The sequence below is a fragment of the Paroedura picta genome, chromosome 3 (assembly GCF_049243985.1).
Source record: "Paroedura picta isolate Pp20150507F chromosome 3, Ppicta_v3.0, whole genome shotgun sequence".
Taxonomy (NCBI): Eukaryota; Metazoa; Chordata; class Lepidosauria; order Squamata; family Gekkonidae; genus Paroedura; species Paroedura picta.
In genome coordinates this window covers 173721331-173741523 of record NC_135371.1, presented here as the reverse complement: position 1 = coordinate 173741523, position 20193 = coordinate 173721331, and the positions used below count along the sequence as shown (strand labels likewise).

The 20193-nt window shown below is 53.7% G+C and overlaps 1 protein-coding gene across 1 annotated transcript in view; it reads left to right on the top strand.

Annotated features, from left to right (window-relative positions):
* SYP (synaptophysin) overlaps positions 1-17049 on the top strand; it is a 29233-nt gene extending 12184 nt beyond the window's left edge. The window contains exons 3-7 of the mRNA XM_077329723.1: positions 8320-8444; positions 9286-9484; positions 10566-10757; positions 12260-12560; positions 13845-17049. Coding sequence (XP_077185838.1) covers positions 8320-8444; positions 9286-9484; positions 10566-10757; positions 12260-12556 — 813 coding nt within the window. The 3' untranslated portion in view covers positions 12557-12560; positions 13845-17049. The remainder of the gene's footprint in view (positions 1-8319; positions 8445-9285; positions 9485-10565; positions 10758-12259; positions 12561-13844) is intronic.
* Positions 17050-20193: the final 3144 nt, after the last annotated feature.

The window sequence follows — 20193 nt, the reverse complement described above, 5'->3', positions numbered from 1 at the left end:
TGACCCTCAGTGAGGTCCAAGGCCACAGAGTCCCCCCTCCCATGCAGCCCTTTCCTCCAGGGGAACTGATCTCTGCTGTCTGGAGAGGAGCTGGAATTCCAGGGGATCCCCAGGCCCCACCTGGAGGCTGGCATCCCTGACCCTTAGTGGGGTCCAAGGCCACAGAATCCCCCCTCCCAAGCAGCCCTTTCCTCCAGGGGAACTGAGCTCTGCAGTCTGGACAGGAGCTGGAATTCCAGGGGATCCCCAGGCCCCACCTGGAGGCTGGCATCCCTGGCCCTCAGTGGGGTCCAAGGCCACAGAGTCCCCCCTCCCAAGCAGCCCTTTCCTCCAGGGGAACTGATCTCTGCAGTCTGGAGAGGAGCTGGAATTCCAGTGTATCCCCAGGCCCCACCTGGAGGCTGGCATCCCTGACCCTCAGTGAGGTCCGAGGCCACAGAGTCCCCCCTCCCAAGCAGCCCTTTCCTCCATGCAGATCTCTGCAGTCTGGAGAGGAGCTGGAATTCCAGGGCATCCCCAGGCCCCACCTGGAGGCTGGCATCCCTGACCCTCAGTGAGGTCCGAGGCCACAGAGTCCCCCCTCCCAAGCAGCCCTTTCCTCCATGCAGATCTCTGCAGTCTGGAGAGGAGCTGGAATTCCAGTGTATCCCCAGGCCCCACCTGGAGGCTGGCATCCCTGACCCTCAGTGAGGTCCGAGGCCACAGAGTCCCCCCTCCCAAGCAGCCCTTTTCTCCAGGGGAACTGATCTCTGCTGTCTGGAGAGGAGCTGGAATTCCAGGGCATCCCCAGGCCCCACCTGGAGGCTGGCATCCCTGTATAGTAATGACATTCTCAAGGCCCATCAAAATCTCCCTCCTGGCCCCACAGAATTTAGAACATTCCCGGCTATTCCCTGAACTGACAGCACGCCTCCTCCTTCCTCCACTGACAACCCGAACATCCAAATCCTGGGGAAACTTAAAACCCAAAATATCGACATGCATGTCCTGAAACTGGTCTGGATGATTTCCCTTGAAAAGCTATTTTTAAGCCACTTCGCCCTTGGAAGGAATAGTGTCCATTACCCTCCAAATATGGAGCGATGCTAACCGACACTCACAAGATCGCTGAATGCATATTGTTAATTTATTAGTTGGCATTCGTTCAAACACTTTGGTAAGTACAGAGCAATAATAAAGGAGCGCCCCATGCACAAAGATCCTGACAGTGAAGGCATGGCCTCCCTTCCAACCCTCCAGCCAGCCCCCCATCCTGCCTGACTGCCTGCCTCCTTCTTTCTTTCTTTCTTTCTTTCTTTCTTTCTTTCTTTCTTTCTTTCTTTCTTTCTTTCTTTCTTTCTTTCTTTCTTTCTTTCTTTCTTTCTTTCTTTCTTTCTTTCTTTCTTTCCTTCCTTCCTTCCTTCCTTCCTTCCTTCCTTCCTTCCTTCCTTCCTGTGTTCAGTTATGGGCACCACAATTGAAGAGGGAGACCAATTGGAACGTGTCCAGAGGAGGGCAACAAAGAGGGTGAGGGCTTTGGAGACCAATACATATGAAGAAAGGTTGGGGGAGCTTGGTCTGTTTAGCCTGGAGAGGAGGCAACTGAGAGGGGATCTGATCACCATCTTCGAGTATTGAAAAGGCTGCCATGTAGAGAACGGAGCACAGTTGTTCTCTCTTGCCCCGGAGGGACAGATGAGATCCAGTGGGATGAAATTAATTCAAAAAAATTCCGTCTAAACATCCGGAAGAAGTTCCTGACAGTCAGAGCGGTTCCTCAGTGGAACAGGCTTCTTCGAGAGGTGGTGGGTTCTTCATCTTTGGAGATTTTTAAGCAGAGGCTTGAGAGCCATCTGACAGAGAGGCTGATTCTGTGAAGGCTCAAGGGGGTGGCAGGTGACAGTGGATGAGCGAGAGGGCTGTGAGTGTCCTACACAATTCAGGGGGTTGGACTAGATGACCCAGGAGGTCCCTTCCAACTCTATGGTTCTATGATTCCTCCCTCCCTCTCCCTCCCTCCCTCTCACATACACACACACACACACACACACACTTCACTGGAGTCTAATGCCAGGCAGGTCTCCCAAGCAGCCATTCCCCTCCTCCTCAGGGAACTGATCTTTGTAGTCCTAGCTTAGGCGTAGCAGAGCAGAGCCTTTATTGGCACAAAAAAAACAATATAATGATGGGAATCGTTGACACTTACAGCCTAAATTGAATCAGGCCCCCAGGTGCCATGCATTCAGTTCACGATGCCTCAGGGCCCCTGCAGCATCCTTGCAACAATTCCAGCTCCTTCTGGCTCCTGGCTAGACATGAGGGCAGCCACCTTGCAATCCTCAGACTGGGATTCCCCGTCACCAGAGAAAGAGCGAAGACGTTTAAGACAGACATTAGAGTAAAAACTGCTGTCAAAACATACCTGAGAGCTAGTGCTTCTCTCCCGCATTACCCACAGGGCCAAAATCTCTCTCAATCTCCCTTGTAGGAGGGCAGAAGGAATACCGGATTAAATCTTCCCAGCATTTGGGCTCTTTGTGAATTTAGAGCCAGTGGGTGCAGGAAATACAGCGCGATTCTGTGTCCATTTAATTCAGTCCCTGTACTCCAGAGGGGAACATCTTTCAGAAATGTTTTTCCCACCTGAGATGGAAGACTATCTGCTTTAGGATGCTTTGGGCTGATCCTGCGTTGAGCAGGGGGTTGGACTAGATGGCCTTTATGGCCCCTTCCAACTCTAGGATTCTGTGATTCTATGATCCTGCGTTGAGCAGGGGGTTGGGCTAGATGGCCTGTCTGGCCCCATCCAACTCTATGATTCTATGATCCTGCGTTGAGCAGGGGGTTGGACTAGATGGCCTGTATGGCCCCTTCCAACTCTAGGATTCTGTGATTCTATGATTCTACGATTCTCTCTCTCCCATCCCACTGTGTAGCATTTGGGTATTGCTGTGCAATGTTGGAATGCAGAGGACCTCTGTAACAGGCTGAAGCCAGAGAATTTTTGGAAGGAGTGAGCCCCATGGGCCAGATTTTTCCATCTAGGAGTGTCATCTTTCAGTGGGGCGATTTTAGGGGTGGTGCATGGGGACGGTGGGGGGTTGGGGAGGGACATCATCGGGGGCCTATGCCCTAGAGTCCTCTTCCAAAGCAGCTATTCACTCCAAGGGAAACTGGTCCCTGTCATAAGAACCTACTGTCATGGACTGTGGGCTAGTCCGTCTGACCATAGGGGACCCCCTCATAGAGAACTGCTCCAGATACATGCGGTGCATGGAAATCAGTCTTTATTGAGGGATTCCATGAGGCGAAGCGAGACAGAGCTTGGCAGAAACAAACACAGGTGGTCTCTACATGGGGGGTTAGTTTAAGTGGGGAAAACTGTTCTCATAGAGAAGGCTTTTGATCTGAAAGGGCATGAATTCAGGAGACATTCAGTCTGCGCCCTCTGCCATCACTGGCAGTAAATTTCCAACCCCTACCATATGAACCAAGGACAGCGATACATAAGGGAGAGCTCTTTACAGAGGGGGAGATCTCTACCGGTCATAAACTCTGGGATGGAGGAGGGGAGGTACAGAAGAATGGGGGTTAGGAAGGACCTCTAAACTCTAAGTCAACACTCCTGAGGAGATCAGGAGGGTGGTAATGGCAGCTATGAAGCTAAGAGAAGTCATGTGGGACTAGGCCAATGGCCTATCCAGTCCAGCACTCTGTGTCAGACAGTGAACAAAACACAGGTGTCATTGGGAAGTCCACCAGGAGGGCCAGAAGCCCAGAAGCTCTTGGAACAATTCACCTACAAAGTCCAGACTCCAGACCTTAACCTTCCTTCCCCTTGAAATCTGGGCCACCCCTGCTGGTCCCCCACCCACCGTTCCCCACCGTTTTCCTGTGTTCATTCTTTCAGAGATACATATCCTTGTGCCCGAAGCTTTGGATAAACCCTAAATCTCGTCATCTGTCATTTCGACCAATGATTCTTAATCCATCTTTCCTTCTGCGTTTTGCGATCACTGGTCTGGGGGTGCAGCAGCCCTGGTCTTCTGGAAAGATCGCTGCTCCATGCACAGCATCTCAGCCTCTGGAAGAGTCTCCCCCCAGTCTCTCCCAGAGAAGAGGGATTCATTCGCACAGCTGTAGATGGAACCCAGGACCTTCTGCCTGCCAAGGAGAGGCTCTGCCACTGAGCCAGGGTCTCAGGCCAAGGTCTTTCCCATCCCCTCCTGCCTGGTCCTTCTAACTGGAGATGCCGGGGATTGAACCTGGGACCTTCTGCCTGTCATGCAGAGGCTCTGCCACTGAGCCAGGGTCTCAGGCCAAGATCTTCCCCGTCCCCTCCTGCCTGATCCTTCTAACTGGAGATGCCGGGGATTGAACCTGGGACCTTCTGCCTGCCAAGCAGAGGCTCTGCCACTGAGCCAGGGTCTCAGGCCAAGGTCTTCCCCATCCCCTCCTGCCTGGTCCTTCTAACTGGAGATGCCGGGGATTGAACCTGGGACTTTCTGCCTGTCATGCAGAGGCTCTGACACTGAGCCAGGGTCTCAGGCCAGGGTCTTTCCCACCCCCTCCTGCCTGGTCCTTTTAACTGGAGATGCCGGGGATTGAACCTGGGACCTCCTGCCTGCCATGCAGAGGCTCTGACACTGAGCCAGGGTCTCAGGCCAGGGTCTTTCCCACCCCCTCCTGCCTGGTCCTTTTAACTGGAGATGCCGGGGATTGAACCTGGGACCTTCTGCCTGCCAAGCAGAGATTGTGCCACTGAGCCGGTTTCAGGCCAAGGTCTTTCCCATCCCCTCCTGCCTGGTCCTTCTAACTGGAGATGCCGGGGATTGAACCTGCGACCTCCTGCCTGCCATGCAGAGGCTCTGCCACTGAGCCAGGGTCTCAGGCCAAGGTCTTTCCCATCCCCTCCTGCCTGGTCCTTTTCACTGGAGATGCCGGGGATTGAACCTGGGACCTTCTACAGGCCAAGCAGAGGCTCTGCCACTGAGCCAGGGTCTCAGGCCAAGGTCTTTCCCATCCCCTCCTGCCTGGTCCTTCTAACTGGAGATGCTGGGGACTGGACCCGGGACCTTCTGCCTGCCAAGCAGAGGCTCTGCCACTGAGCCAGGGTCTCAGGCCAAGGTCTTCCCCATCCCCTCCTGCCTGGTCCTTTCAACTGGAGATGCCGGGGATTGAACCTGGGACCTTCTGCCTTCCAAGCAGAGGCTCTGCCCCTGAGCCAGGGTCTCAGGCCAAGGTCTTTCCCATCCCCTCCTGCTTGGTCCTTATAACTGGAGATGCCGGGGATTGAACCTGGGACCTTCTGCCTGCCAAGCACAGGCTCTGCCACTGAGCCAGGGTCTCAGGCCAAGGTCTTCCCCACCCCCTCCTGCCTGGTCCTTTTAACTGGAGATGCCGGGGATTGAACCTGGGACCTTCTGCCTGCCAAGCAGAGATTGTGCCACTGAGCCGGTTTCAGGCCAAGGTCTTTCCCATCCCCTCCTGCCTGGTCCTTCTAACTGGAGATGCCGGGGATTGAACCTGCGACCTCCTGCCTGCCATGCAGAGGCTCTGCCACTGAGCCAGGGTCTCAGGCCAAGGTCTTTCCCATCCCCTCCTGCCTGGTCCTTTTCACTGGAGATGCCGGGGATTGAACCTGGGACCTTCTACAGGCCAAGCAGAGGCTCTGCCACTGAGCCAGGGTCTCAGGCCAAGGTCTTTCCCATCCCCTCCTGCCTGGTCCTTTCAACTGGAGATGCCGGGGATTGAACCTGGGACCTTCTGCCTTCCAAGCAGAGGCTCTGCCCCTGAGCCAGGGTCTCAGGCCAAGGTCTTTCCCATCCCCTCCTGCCTGGTCCTTCTAACTGGAGATGCCGGGGATTGAACCTGGGACCTTCTGCCTGCCATGCAGAGGCTCTGCCACTGTTCCACAAGTCCTCCTCATCATTCATTATATTTGCCACATTTACTGGCCACTTGATAAGACTGTCTTAAGCAGCTCCCAGAATGACCTACTTTCAAAAACCAAACGCTTGCCAACCATCAGAGCCGAAAGGGGGCTCAAGATCGGCCTGCCCCACCCTTCTCCCTGGCGTCCCCCCCCCCCCAAGAGAGTTCAGGGAATGGAGGGGGCCCAGGCGTGTGACAGCCAGCAAAGTGGGTCAGGCTGGGTTAATATCTGGCCCCTGCTCAGCTGCTGGAGGGGGGATTAAAGAAGGGAGGAGCTGCCCCCCTCCCCTCTTCCTCTTGTCTCTGCTTGGAGCTCACGCTCTGGGCTAAAAATACCCACCGTGGCACAGCAGAGGTTCTCGGCTCATCCGAGATGACCATGAAGCAAAGGCCGTCTCCCCCCCCCCCCACTGTACTGGGATTACTGCCCCACAGCACCAGAAGGTCCCAGCCGCAGCAAGGAGAGCCATCTGGTCAGTCCTCCGGCCAGTGCCCCCTGGTTGACCCAGCGTAGCATGCCAACTCCAAGCCAGGAGATTCCTGGAGGTTTGAGGGCAGTGCCTGGGGAGGAAGGCTGGGATATGATGCCATAGAGGCCCCCCTCCCAAGAAGCTGTCTCATGCAGGGGGGGGGCTGATCTCTGTTCCTCCACCTGGAGCCCAATTGCAATTCTGGGAGATCTCCAGTTGACACCTGGAGACTGGGAGGGATGCCAGGCACCAGGTGGGACCAGGGGATTCTCCCGGGATAAAGCTAGGCTTGCCGGCTCTGGATTGGGGAACTACCTGGAGAATTTGGGGTTGGAGCTAGAAGTGAGGGGGGTTTGGGTTAGGGAGGGACCTCTGTGGAGTATCTCTGTGAGCCATAATTCCAGGGGATCTGCAAGTCCCACTGGGGGACTGGCATTTCTATTTAGAGCTCCTCTCCAGACTGCAGAGCTCAGTTCCCCTGGAGGAAAGGGCTGCTTGGGAGAGGGACTCTGTGGCCTTGGACCCCTCTGAGGGTCAGGGATGCCAGCCTCCAGGTGGGGCCTGGGGATCCCCTGGAATTCCAGCTCCTCTCCAGACTGCAGAGATCAGTTCCCCTGGAGGAAAGGGCTGCTTGGGAGAGGGACTCTGTGGCCTTGGACCCCTCTGAGGGTCAGGGATGCCAGCCTCCAGGTGGGGCCTGGGGATCCCCCGGAATTCCAGCTCCTCTCCAGACTGCAGAGCTCAGTTCCCCTGGAGGAAAGGGCTGCTTGGGAGGGGGACTCTGTGGCCTTGGACCCCACTGAGGGTCAGGGATGCCAGCCTCCAGGTGGGGCCTGGGGATCCCCTGGAATTCCAGCTCCTCTCCAGACTGCAGAGATCAGTTCCCCTGGAGGAAAGGGCTGCTTGGGAGGGGGGACTCTGTGGCCTTGGACCCCACTGAGGGTCAGGGATGCCAACCTCCAGGTGGGGCCTGGGGATCCCCTGGAATTCCAGCTCCTCCCCAGACTGTAGAGATCAGTTCCCCTGGAGGAAAGGGCTGCTTGGGAGGGGGGACTCTGTGGCCTTGGACCCCACTGAGGGTCAGGGATGCCAGCCTCCAGGTGGGGCCTGGGGATCCCCGGGAATTCCAGCTCCACTCCAGACTGTAGAGATCAGTTCCCCTGGAGAAAAGGGCTGCTTGGGAGGGGGGACTCTGTGGCCTTGGACCCCACTGAGGGTCAGGGGTGCCAGCCTCCAGGTGGGGCCTAGGGATGCCCTGGTCTGTGCTGCCTGGAGATGAGCAGTATAATCAGGGGAACCCCAGGTCCCACATGGGGACTGGCATCCCTATCTAAAATACCCTTTTTCTTCCCTGCATGAAACTGAGGTAAACTGAGGCCTCAGGATCCTGCAATTTACATTTTACAGACTGAATGGGATGCATGGACTTCATTTCAACAGTCCTCTGTTGAAACATTTTCTGGGGTTCTGTATAAGTCAGGGGTGGCCAAACTGTGGCTCTCAAAATGTCCAGGGACTACAATTCCCATGAACCCCTGCAGGACACCTGTGGACATCTGCCCCTGATATAGGTGTAGTCTTCTAGCAATGCCCCCATTGATTCTGCGTCAACTTTACCTGCTATCAATTTGTGTGGCAAACTGCACGTTTTTACAGGGGCAGTCAAACTGCGGCCCTCCAGATGTCCATGGACTACAATTCCCATGAGCCCCTGCCGGCAGGGGCTCATGGGAATTGTAGTCCATGGACATCTGGAGGGCCGCAGTTTGACTACCCCTGTGTTATTATGTCTACACGCAAGGCCCAAAGATGTTCTGCATGAAGATTTTCAGCGATTCCTGGTTCTCCCGCACGGAATTGACAGCCGTCTAAAAACAGAAGTGAACATAGCGACCTACATTCTCATGTTCTCTTGTGTGTGTTTCATTGTTCCCAGTTCTTCTCCATCTTCGCGTTTGCGACCTGTGGCAGCTACACCGGAGAATTCCGCCTGAGCGTCGAATGCGCCAACAAGAGTGAGAGTGACCTTAGCATAGACGTGGAGTTCTCCTACCCCTTCCGGTGAGTCGGGGGGGCCAAACTCATGGTGGGCAGGAAAAGGGCACCCCCCCAAGGGCCGATGGAGCCAGGCATTCGCTGGCAGGAATGGGCCCCAGGGAGCATTTCAAGAGTCGTGGCCAATCCGCGCATCTCACTGTCTCTCTTGCGTCTTGTGGCTTTCCCACTGCGAAGGTCAGGGAAGATTTTCATGTGACCATTCTGCATCAGATGCTTTTTGTTGCTTGCCGGATTTCGAGTAAAGTGATACAGGGGTGGGGGCTTCTCACAGTGAATTTCCCTCCGTTCATGAGCTGCCTCTAAAGGGCTGTGGTCATTTCAAAAAGGGCTGCTTTTTCTCCTCATCCTTTTCGCCGCACGATCTTCTGCTGAGTTTTATAAAGTTGAGCGCTCTAGCGCTATTACCAGTACAGCGCTACAGCGCTATAACGGCGCCACTGACTCAAGTGGCCTCGGCTCCATTACCTCAAGCGGCAGTGGGGTGGGCGCAAGCACAAAATGGCTGCCACAGAAGGCGGAGCCAGCCACAAAATGGCTGCCGCAGCTTACATTGAGTCACACAGTAGAGATCCTCTTACGGGACTGGCAGCTGCTGTCTAAGATAAACAATTTTTAAAAAATCTGCACAGTCAATCACATCCCCAATGGCCAATCAGAAGCTTTCCTGAGTGGAAGTCCAGTTAGGCTGTGCCTACTTTCTAAAATCACATGGGGGCACCAGGAAAGGTGCCAGTGGTCCGTATGGTGCCCAGGGGCACCATGTTGGTCACCCCTGTCCTAGGAAAATATTAACTCTTTCAGTGCAATGGATCGATGTTCTTCCATTCTCTGCTTCTCCTTCCAGGCTCCACCAGGTGTATTTTGATGCTCCGGCTTGTAAAGGACATGAGATTGAGAAGGTCTTCTTGGTCGGAGACTACTCCTCTTCCGCTGAGTTCTTTGTCACCATTGCGGTTTTCGCCTTCCTCTACTCCCTGGCTGCGATTGTCGTCTATATCTTCATGCAGGACAAGTACAGGGAGAACAACAAGGGACCCATGATTGTGAGTTCCGGGCTTAAAGCAGTCCTAGAATCTTGGAGTTGGAAGGGACCTCTGAAGTCATCTAGTCCACCCCTCCTGCAGAATGCAGGAAATTCACAACTAGGGGCGGGTTGGCTCAGAGCAACCTGCCTTCCCGCCCACAAATGTCTCCTAAGAACAGGGAAACTTCCTGGGAAGCTTTTTAAAAGCGATTAAAAGCAGAAGAAGTAAGAATGGAAAGGAATTGTGGGTGGGGGTGAGCCTCACCACAAGTAGGTACAATCAGAGGCTGTTTCCAGGCAGGTCTGGGGGAAGACGGCACATTTTCTTTTTTAAAGTAAGGGCTGAATTTTTACCACCACGTACTTATAGGTTGTATATTGTTTTAATGGGATTTTTATTGGGGGGGGGGGGTTTGGACTCAAGGACTATGTTGTAACCCACCATGAGCCACTTGTCAGGAGCAGCGGGAAATTAATCAAATAGTAAGTAAGTAAGTAAGTAAGTAAGTAAATAAATAAATAAATAAATAAATAAATAAATAAATAAATAAATAAATAAATAAATAAATAAATAATAAAAGTCCCTCAGTGTCGTCCCCCCCATCCCCCCGCCAAAGAAGAAAGAAGAAAACACTGTCATTGAATAGGGCTACCAGCTGCAGGTTGGGACATACCTGGAGATTCGGGGAGCGGAGCCTACGAAAGATGAGGTTTGGGAAAGAGACAGATTCTAGTAGGGTATAATGCCATAGACTGCAGGGGAGGCCATATTGGGGCTCTCCAGATGCTCATGGACTACAATTCCCATGAGCCCCTGCTGGCAGGGGCTCATGGGAATTGTAGTCCATGGGCATCTGGAGAGCCCCAGTATGGCCACCCCATAGGGTCTACCTTCCAAAGCAGACTTTTTCTCTAGTTAAACCGATCTCTGTAGGCCGGAGAATAGTTATAATCTCCAGCCATGACCTGGAATCTCCAGCTGTAGATCTCCAGCCACGACCTGGAGGTTGGCATCCCTAATTGTCGAACAGCACCCCATTCATATTTCCATCTATATGCTTTCAAGTGGTGCCATTTTGAGCTGTTTTCCCCTCCCGCAGGACTTCATCGTGACAGCTGTCTTTACTTTCATGTGGCTGGTGAGCTCTTGCGCTTGGGCCAAGGGCTTGTCGGATGTCAAGATGGCCACCGATCCGGACAAGGTGATCGAAGGCATGAAGGTGTGCGAAGAAAAAGCCAACACCTGCAAGGAGATCCGGGAGCCGGTCACCTCTGGCCTCAACACCTCTGTGGTTAGTCCTCCGAGACCTGATAGGGCTATGCCCGGGGAGGGGGGCGGGATTTCTTGTACATTGGTTCATCTGGCTCGTTCACCATGGGCAGCAAAAGTCACAAAGAAGGAAATACTAAAGCGCATAAATCCTGATCTGTCACTGGGATGCAAAGTCAAGAAACTCCGGCTCCCTTCCTTTGGCCATATCCTGCAATCCAACTCAGTGGAGAAAGCAATTATGCTAAGATCAGTCAGTGGTCAACGGAAACCAGGCCGACAATGAACATGGTAGTTGGATATGATCAAAATGGACACTGACCAGAGCACTGCACAGCTAAAAGAAGCAGAGAAAGACTGGAAATCGTGGTGAAAGTTGAACCGTAGGATTGCCAAGAGTCGGACGACTGAATGAATCATGGAATCCTAGAGTTGGAAGGGACCTCCTGGGTCATCTAGTCCAACCCCCTGCACCATGCAGGACACCCAAAACCCTATCGCTGACAGTGTAACCTGCCATCCCCTTGAATCTTCACAGAATCAGCCTCTCCGTCAGATGACTCTCCAGCCTCTGTGTAAAAATCTCCAAAGATGGAGAACCCACCACCTCCCGAGGAAGCCTGTTCCACTGAGGAACCGCTCTGTCAGGAACGTCTTCCGGAGGTTTAGATAGAATTTAGAATAATAGAATCATAGAGCTGGAACTTGGAAGGGACCTCCTGGGTCATTTAGTCCAACCCCCTGCACTATGCAGGACACTCACAACTCTATAACTCATCCACTGTCACCTGCCACCCCCTTGAACCTCCACAGAATCAGCCTCTCCGTCAGATGGCTCTCCAGCCTCTGCTTAAAAATCTCCCAAGATGGAGAACCCACCACCTCCCAAGGAAGCCTGTTCCACTGAGAAACCGCTCTGACTGTCAGGAACGTCTTCCGGAGGTTGAGATGGAATTTAGAATCATAGAGTTATAGAATCCTAGAGTTGGAAGGGACCTCCTGGGTCATCTAGTCCAACCCCCTGCACTATGCGGGACACTCACAACCCTCTCACTCATCCACTGTCACCTGCCACTCCCTTGAATCTTCACAGAATCTAACCACTGTTTAAAAATTCCCAAAGATGGAGAACCCACCACCTCCTGAGGAAGCCTGTTGGTGAACATTGTCATCAGCTGGGTGGGAACACGAGTGCTTTTGACCACCCAGTTTGTCTTTCCTGACCAGGCTACCAGCTCTGGGTTGGGAAATTCCAGGAGATTGGGGGTGGAGCCCGGAGAGGGCGGAGTTGGGACGGGGAGGGACTTTCCTAGAATACACTTGTGAATAAGGGCCTCTGTAGGTAGGGCTACTTGCAGAAAGGTGTGGGATGTCACCATCTCAAGGATGTGGGGAAGGACAACACAGCATTCCAGGTGTTCCCCAAAACTCTATGGTAAAAACCATAGATTTGGGGCATCCCTAGAGGCTTGTATGAGGAAGGCTGACTCCTTCTTTCCCATTTCTCGGCTCCTCTGTCTCCAGGTCTTCGGCTTCCTGAACCTGGTGCTTTGGCTGGGCAACTTGTGGTTCGTCTTCAAGGAGACGGGTTGGACCGCCCCGTTCGTGAAATATCCACCGGCCCAGGAGAAGCAGCCAGCGCCCGAGACCTACGGAGACGCTTACAACCAAGCCCCGGGCTACGGACAGCAGGACACGTACGGACAACAGGGAGGCTACCAGCCCGAGTACAGCCAACAGGGCTACGGTCAGCAGGGAGAATACGGCCAACAGGGCGGTTACGGCCAAGGCGGGCCCACCTCCTTCTCAAATCAGATGTAGGCGGGTGAGTCCGGATGCTGGGGAGGGTTGCGCTCAACTCTTATTTGTGTCTCCGATGCCGTCATCATGGTGTGGCAGTTGAGAGAGGCAGCTCCTAATCTGGCGAGCCGGGTTTGATTCCCCGCTCCACCACATGCAGCCAGCTGGGTGACTTTGGGCTAGTCACAGTCCTGTTAGTGCTGTTCTGACCGAGCAGGAATATCAGCCTCACCTACCCCACAAGATGTCTGTTGTGGGGAGAGGAAGGGAAGGTGACCGTAAGCCGCTTTGAGACTCCTTTGGGGAGAGAAAAGCGGCATAGAAGAACCAACTCTTCTCCTTCTTTGATGCTGGAGTCATGCTCAATCCTTCTAGAAGGGGAGGGGTAAAGCAGCCAACTCATTTTATGCTTCTGTTAATTGCTGCCTTGGCAAATTATTTGCTTTGATGTGCCCACTCTCTAAAAGCTGTTCAGGGTCTAGCCCAAAGATTCCATTGCAGCAAAGCAGGAATTAAATGAATCAAAATGGGGCTTTGTAGGTGGTGGCCTCTCATTCTAGATTCCTACCTTGTGCTCTTTGAAGTTCCAGGCTATAATATTTGATTTTATCCTGGGTTCTAATGACGAAGTTTAAGCTTTTAAATTTCTAAAACAGCTATGGGCTCTTCGGCATTCTCATATTTTTCTTGTGCGTCCTTACGATTTGGGATGGTTTGTTCTGTTTCATGTGTGTTTTGCTGCCTCTAGTGGTCGATTCTATATTACATCGTTGTGCATCCAGCATCTGAACTACCAATTTTTATACCAGACGCACAGAGACGTAATATCTCCCACCCCTAGGGGGAGCAAAACACAAGTGGAGAAGGAAAAAATGAAAGCAATAGGGTAGTGCTGGCGAAACTGTGTCTCTCCATCGGGGGCTTATGGGAATTGTAGTCCATGGACACCTGGAGAGCAACAGTTTGGCTACCCATGTGACATGGACACACCCTATAATCTGCCTTACTGACTGTATCACTGAACAGTCTGCTGACCATATAATAAACTTGTCAGTACAGGACTCCTTTAAAAATAGTTTTTAACGGTTTGCATCCAGCCTAAAGACCACGTTACGAGAATCGTTTTAAGCTGCTCCATGTTTGGTGCTGCCTAATGCCGGCCATCTTAGAAACTCTCCGGAGATTTCCTCTCCATTGTGTTGTGGTCTAACCGGGAATCAGTGTGCGTCTAATGGCGGGGTCCGTTGTGGACCAGATTGTGCAATGCTGCCTGTTGCTCACCTGCTTCTCTCTCTGTGTCTCCCCACAGGTCCCTACCCCCAATCGGAGGCATTGTGAGGAGGAAGATGCCGTCCTGTCCCCGCCCCCCGTGTCCCCTCGTTCAGGGGAGAGGGGGGGCCGGTGGGTGCTCACGCTGGGAGGGAGCTGGCGGGGTCCCCTCCCGGATGAATGTAGATGTTTGTGCTGTTTATATATATATTATATATATATATATATATATATGAGAAATTACAACTAGAGATAGACCGCCCCCCCTCCCACTGCCTCAAGCACACACAAACACACACACACACTGCCCCGACAACATGACCTAACCCCTCCCCCGCCGGGGACATCTCCTTGGCCGTATGCTGCCCCCTCGCTCTCCCTCCCCGGTGCCCCCTAGATCCTTGGCTAAATAGACCCACCTACCCTTCCCACCGATTTTCCCACACCGTCCCTGGTCCACCCCATCCCATCCCACCCGATATTATGGAATTCACCGCATGGCTCTTTGCATCTCGGGGCGCTTCTCCTGTCTCATCGCTAAATCCGTCTCCCCTCCGGACATCCCTGCAGGGAGCGAGTTGTGTGCGGGTGAGGTGTGTGTGTGGGGGGGGTTAGACAGTCTGCCAGGGGATCCTTTTGGTACATCTTCCAGAACTGGGGCGGTTTGGGGTATCTGAACATCAGGCAGGTTTCGGGAGTCAAATCCAGCACTTTAAGTGAGATTCAAAGCCACAGGTGATCAAGGGGTCAAGATGGCAGGGGGCCTAAATGTTAGGGGAATTCTCTCTGGCTTTCCCTTTTGGGTGGTCCATATTGGGTGGGGGGGAGATGGGGGTAAGCCTAGGAGGGACCTGCAGCATTGGAATGGTGGGTTTTTCAGGGGTGTCTGTAGCAGTGGAAAAGAACAAGATTTTAAGTGGAATAAGACAAAAAACTGAAACGTTAACAAAAAAAAATATGAGCAATTGTCCAGTTGCACTTTAAAAACAAACAAAATTTGTGGCAGGAATGGAGCTCTCATGAGCCTCCGTTCGCTTCTTCAGATACAGCTAGACTGTGAGTCCCTCTGCTCTTCTCCCTCAGAGAGCGGTGTGGTTTCAGATGCCGAATGACAATAGTGGGTGATTGACTGTAGCAGGCGTGAGTGGATTAGGAATGACTTGCGGAGGGGTGGTAGACACGGAGAAATTGGCGTTGGTCCTGAGACAGGAAACCGAGATCTTGATTCGGTCCAGGAGGACCCATTGTCTCGAGCTTCATTATCAGTTGCAATTCAGGGCAGGGGGGGGGTGTTTGTGGAAGGATTTGTCCTGCTGGGGAGGCAAACTGGGGATATACCACCACTATTTCTGCGAAAGGGGTCAGAGCCCCCGTATTTCCCCTTAAGACCAGCATGTATGCCATGATGACCAGTGCAGGTGAGGCTGACAAAGTCCCAGACGGGGCGGGGGGGGGGATGAAGGGAAGACTCCCAACCCTATTATTCCCTCCCCCCATGCTATTTTTAATTTCTTTCCCCTGCTCTCATTCACGCTCCCTCTTTCATTTATCTGGAAGTAATAGTTTAATGTGAATTCACCCTGAACTGGGTGTGCCAACCTGGCCGGATCTCGAAAGCTAAGCAGGGTCAACCCTCGTTCGTACTTGGAGGAGAGACCACCAAGGATGTCCAGAGCTGCTGTACAGAGGTAGATCATGGCAAATCACCTTTGTTTGTCTCCTGCCTTGATCTGGATGGCCCAGTCTGATCAGACCTTGGAAGCAAGGCAGTCAGCTCCGGTCACTACTTGGGTGTGAGGCCCTAAAGGGAGTCCAGGAGGTGGGCAATGGCACATCTGCCTCTGCTCGTCTCTTGCCTTGACCAGGACGTCCCAGGCTAATTTCACCTCATCAGATTTTGGAAGCGAAGCAAGGCCGATCCTCATTGGTCCTTGGCTGGTCATATCTCTCAAGCTCAGCAAGGCCGGGCCGGGTTAGAAACCAGACAGGAGGCCATCAAGAAGGTTGAAGGGTGATCGGCAGAGGCAAGCCATGGCAACCACCTGGGAACCTCTCCTGCCTCTAGAGCCCTACGGCTTTACCTTGACGGTATGTCCCACCACCACCACCACCACCACTCCTGTGGCTTTACATCAGGACTCACAGGTCGCTTCCAAAACACACCCGTCCAAAACACACCTGGGGTTTTCACCATTGCGGGAGTGTCCAAGCCAAAGCCGCAACTGCAAATTGTGGTGGTGACCCCTGGCCAAACACACAATGAAGGCCTGTGTACGCCCCATGCTCAGGGCACAGTCTGGCCTGCAGCTCAGAAAGCCCTGCAGGGATTTGTTGCAGGACCGTCACCGAACGCGGACTCTGACCTGGGCCTGCGCACGAAGTTAGCGTTCTAATCCACCGTCGCGATCAAGAACATGGGGATTATTCCGGGTTCTGGAGCTTTCCAATACGGGTCTACTCGGAAGCAAGTCCTATTTTGTCACGTGGGGCTAACCCCCCGGGGGGAAAAAGTCCTTGGGATCGCAGCCGTAGAATAGTTAGTAGGGTTCCCGTCTTGCGGGATTCGGTTCCGTTTGGGTTTGCTTCCGAGTAAAACGGGCCTCAGATCGGGATCGCCCTAATCTCTCCGTCCCTCCCCAGATCTCCAGTTCAGTTACTCCGTCTCTGATCTTGATCCTTTACTGGATCCCACCTGACTAACTACAGTCCCCCTCTATTTATCTATACGCTCAAGAATTCCTTTCTCCGGCCCCTGGGAAAGTTCTCGCTCTGGCCCAGGGGTAGCCAAACTGCGGCCCTCCAGACGTCCGTGGACTACAGTTCCCATGAGCCCCTGCCAGCGAACGCTGGCAGGGGCTCATGGGAACTGTAGTCCACGGACATCTGGAGGGCCGCAGTTGGACTACCCCTGCCTTTCGGCAACTTGTGGCCTCCAACTCAAACTCTTTTCCACGGCAGCCAAAGCTTTCCCCCCCCTTCCGCTCTTCCATCCTGCCCCCCAAGTCCACCCGACCCTGCCTCCCCAATCCCCAGTGGCACTCTGACTGTATATTAATTAGTGTCTGTGTATCTGATCGTGCCGTAATTGTGCGTTTCGGTTTGTCCGGCTCTTCTCCCCGGTCAATATCGTGTGATTTTTTCCTTCCATCTTTAAATGACAAAAAACAAAACAAAACAAGAAAAACGAAAAAAAAGACCATCAATAGCAGCTGCCGCGAAAAAAAATAAAACACAGGAAAACAAACTGCATCGATTCCCCCCAAATCTGCCCCCAATCCCAAAAGGTATAGAGAAAAAAAAAAGGAAAAAAAAACAAATAAAAAGAGAAAGAAAATGTATTTAAAAAAATGTTTGGAGTGTCTGCTTTGGTGTTGTGCTTTTATTTTCTGAATGGGGTCCCCGGATCCCGGCTGGGAAACTCCTAGAAGTTTGGAGATAAAGTGTGAAGAGGGCGGGACCTCCAAAGCAGCCCTTTCCGCCAGGGGAACTGATCACTTTAGCCAGGAAGTGAGCTGTAATTCTGGGATATCACCTGATTACATCTGGAGGTAAGCATCCCTGTTTCTGAAAGCTCAAAACAAGAGTTGGGCCAAGTTTAGGACTGAATTGCTCTTGAGTCTGGAGATGAGCTGGAATTCCGGGGGGTTGACCAGGTTCTGCCTGGAGGCTGGCATCCCTGACCCTCAGTGGGGTCCAAGGCCAGAGTCCCCCCTCCCAAGCAGCCCTTTACTCCAGGGGAACTGATCTCTGCCGTCTGGAGAGGAGCTGGAATTCCAGGGGATCCCCAGGCCCCACCTGGAGACTGGCATCCCTGACCCTCAGTGGGGTCCAAGGCCACAGAGTCCCCCCTCCCAAGCAGCCCTTTCCTCCAGGGGAACTGGTCTCTGCCGTCTGGAGAGGAGCTGGAATTCCAGGGGATCCCCAGGCCCCACCTGGAGACTGGCATCCCTGACCCTCAGTGGGGTCCAAGGCCACAGAGTCCCCCCTCCCAAGCAGCCCTTTCCTCCAGGGGAACTGGTCTCTGCAGTCTGGAGAGGAGCTGGAATTCCAGGGGATCCCCAGGCCCCACCTGGAGACTGGCATCCCTGACCCTCAGTGGGGTCCAAGGCCACAGAGTTCCCCCTCCCAAGCAGCCCTTTCCTCCAGGGGAACTGATCTCTGCAGTCTGAAGAGGAGCTGGAATTCCAGGGGATCCCCAGGCCCCACCTGGAGGCTGGCATCCCTGACCCTCAGTGGGGTCCAAGGCCACAGAGTCCCTCCTCCCAAGCAGCCCTTTCCTCCAGGGGAACTGAGCTCTGCAGTCTGAAGAGGAGCTGGAATTCCAGGGGATCCCCAGGCCCCACCTGGAGGCTGGCATCCCTGACCCTCAGTGGGGTCCAAGGCCACAGAGTCCCTCCTCCCAAGCAGCCCTTTCCTCCAGGGGAACTGATCTCTGCAGTCTGGAGAGGAGCTGGAATTCCAGGGGATCCCCAGGCCCCACCTGGAGGCTGGCATCCCTGACCCTCCGTGGGGTCCAAGGCCACAGAGTCCCCCCTCCCAAGCAGCCCTTTCCTCCAGGGGAACTGATCTCTGCAGTCTGGAGAGGAGCTGGAATTCCGGGGGATCCCCAGGCCCCACCTGGAGGCTGGCATCCCTGACCCTCAGTGGGGTCCAAGGCCACAGAGTCCCTCCTCCCAAGCAGCCCTTTCCTCCAGGGGAACTGGTCTCTGCAGTCTGGAGAGGAGCTGGAATTCCGGGGGATCCCCAGGCCCCACCTGGAGGCTGGCATCCCTGACCCTCAGTGGGGTCCAAGGCCACAGAGTCCCCCCTCCCAAGCAGCCCTTTCCCCCAGGGGAACTGATCTCTGCAGTCTGGAGAGGAGCTGGAATTCCAGGGGATCCCCAGGCCCCACCTGGAGGCTGGCATCCCTGACCCTCAGTGGGGTCCAAGGCCACAGTCCCCCCTCCCAAGCAGCCCTTTTCTCCAGGGGAACTGATCTCTGCAGTCTGGAGAGGAGCTGGAATTCCAGGGGATCCCCAGGCCCCACCTGGAGGCTGGCATCCCTGACCCTCAGTGGGGTCCAAGGCGACAGAGTCCCCCTTCCCAAGCAGCCCTTTTCTCCAGGGGAACTGATCTCTGCAGTCTGGAGAGGAGCTGGAATTCCAGGGGATCCCCAGGCCCCACCTGGAGGCTGGCATCCCTGACCCTCAGTGGGGTCCAAGGCGACAGAGTCCCCCTTCCCAAGCAGCCCTTTTCTCCAGGGGAACTGATCTCTGCAGTCTGGAGAGGAGCTGGAATTGCAGGCGACCTCTAAGTGCCATCTGTTTGGCAGAGTTTAAATACACCAAGGAGAGGAGCACCAGTCAACTTAATAAGTAAAATAGTTTTTATTAAAAAGAGAAACCACTCTGTACAGAAAGAGAGAGGCGAGAGACCTAATTAACTGTCCTAACCCTTGTCTGCAGTATTCTGTCTGCTCAGCTGCTGTTCTGGAGCGAAGCAGGGAAGAACTATTCTCATAGGAGCAGGAAGTATCCTATTGGACCCATCTGGACAGTGTTGGAGGAAATTTGAGAAATATCAGCAATCTCCTGATCGAACTATGCTAAATACGCATCTCCTCCGATGCCCCCTGCAGGACACTCGTTGTATTCTACTCCATCATGCTCCCTGCAGACCTTGCATATACCAACCTCATTTGGAGGTTGGCATCCCTGCTGGCACACAATCAATATGCATTCGCATCGGAGGACAAACCCTCTCTGCCTGAAAGCTTTTCTGACAAGGCGGGATTAAGTCCTGTGCCGCTTGGGGGGAAAAGCCTCCCTGTTTTCCGGCATCCGGAAAGAGACCCCCAAAGGGATGACTCCCAGCTGAGTTTTGCCTCCCTCCCTCCCTCCACAAGTGACAGAGTTAGCCCAGTTCCTTCAGGGTTTGGCGTAGGAGGTGAGAACAACTTCAGTAATATTAGCAACTTCTGGGAGACATCTGTCCACGCCCTGCACATCGCAGGTGGCAGAGAGGGAACATATTCTGGCGACAGCCACCCTGGGAGTTTCACGACTCATGGTTCTATTTAAGTTCCTTTGCCTTGGCATGTCAAACGTTGCCTGTCAAGCTTCCCCTGTAATATGCAGCTTGAGTCACTGCTTTGAGTCACCTGAATCTCACCTTTGCATAATTATATCTTCCTTGTTTGGTCCTAGTGATTCATGGAGGTCTAGATCAGGGGAAGTCAAACTGCGGCCCTCCAGATGTCCATGGACTACAGTTCCCAGGAGCCCCTGCCAGCGAATGCTGGCAGGGGCTTCTGGGAATTGTAGTCCATGGACATCTGGAGGGCCGCAGTTTGACTACCCCTGGTCTAGATTATTAGAAGGGTTACCAACCTCCAGATGGGGTCTAGAGGC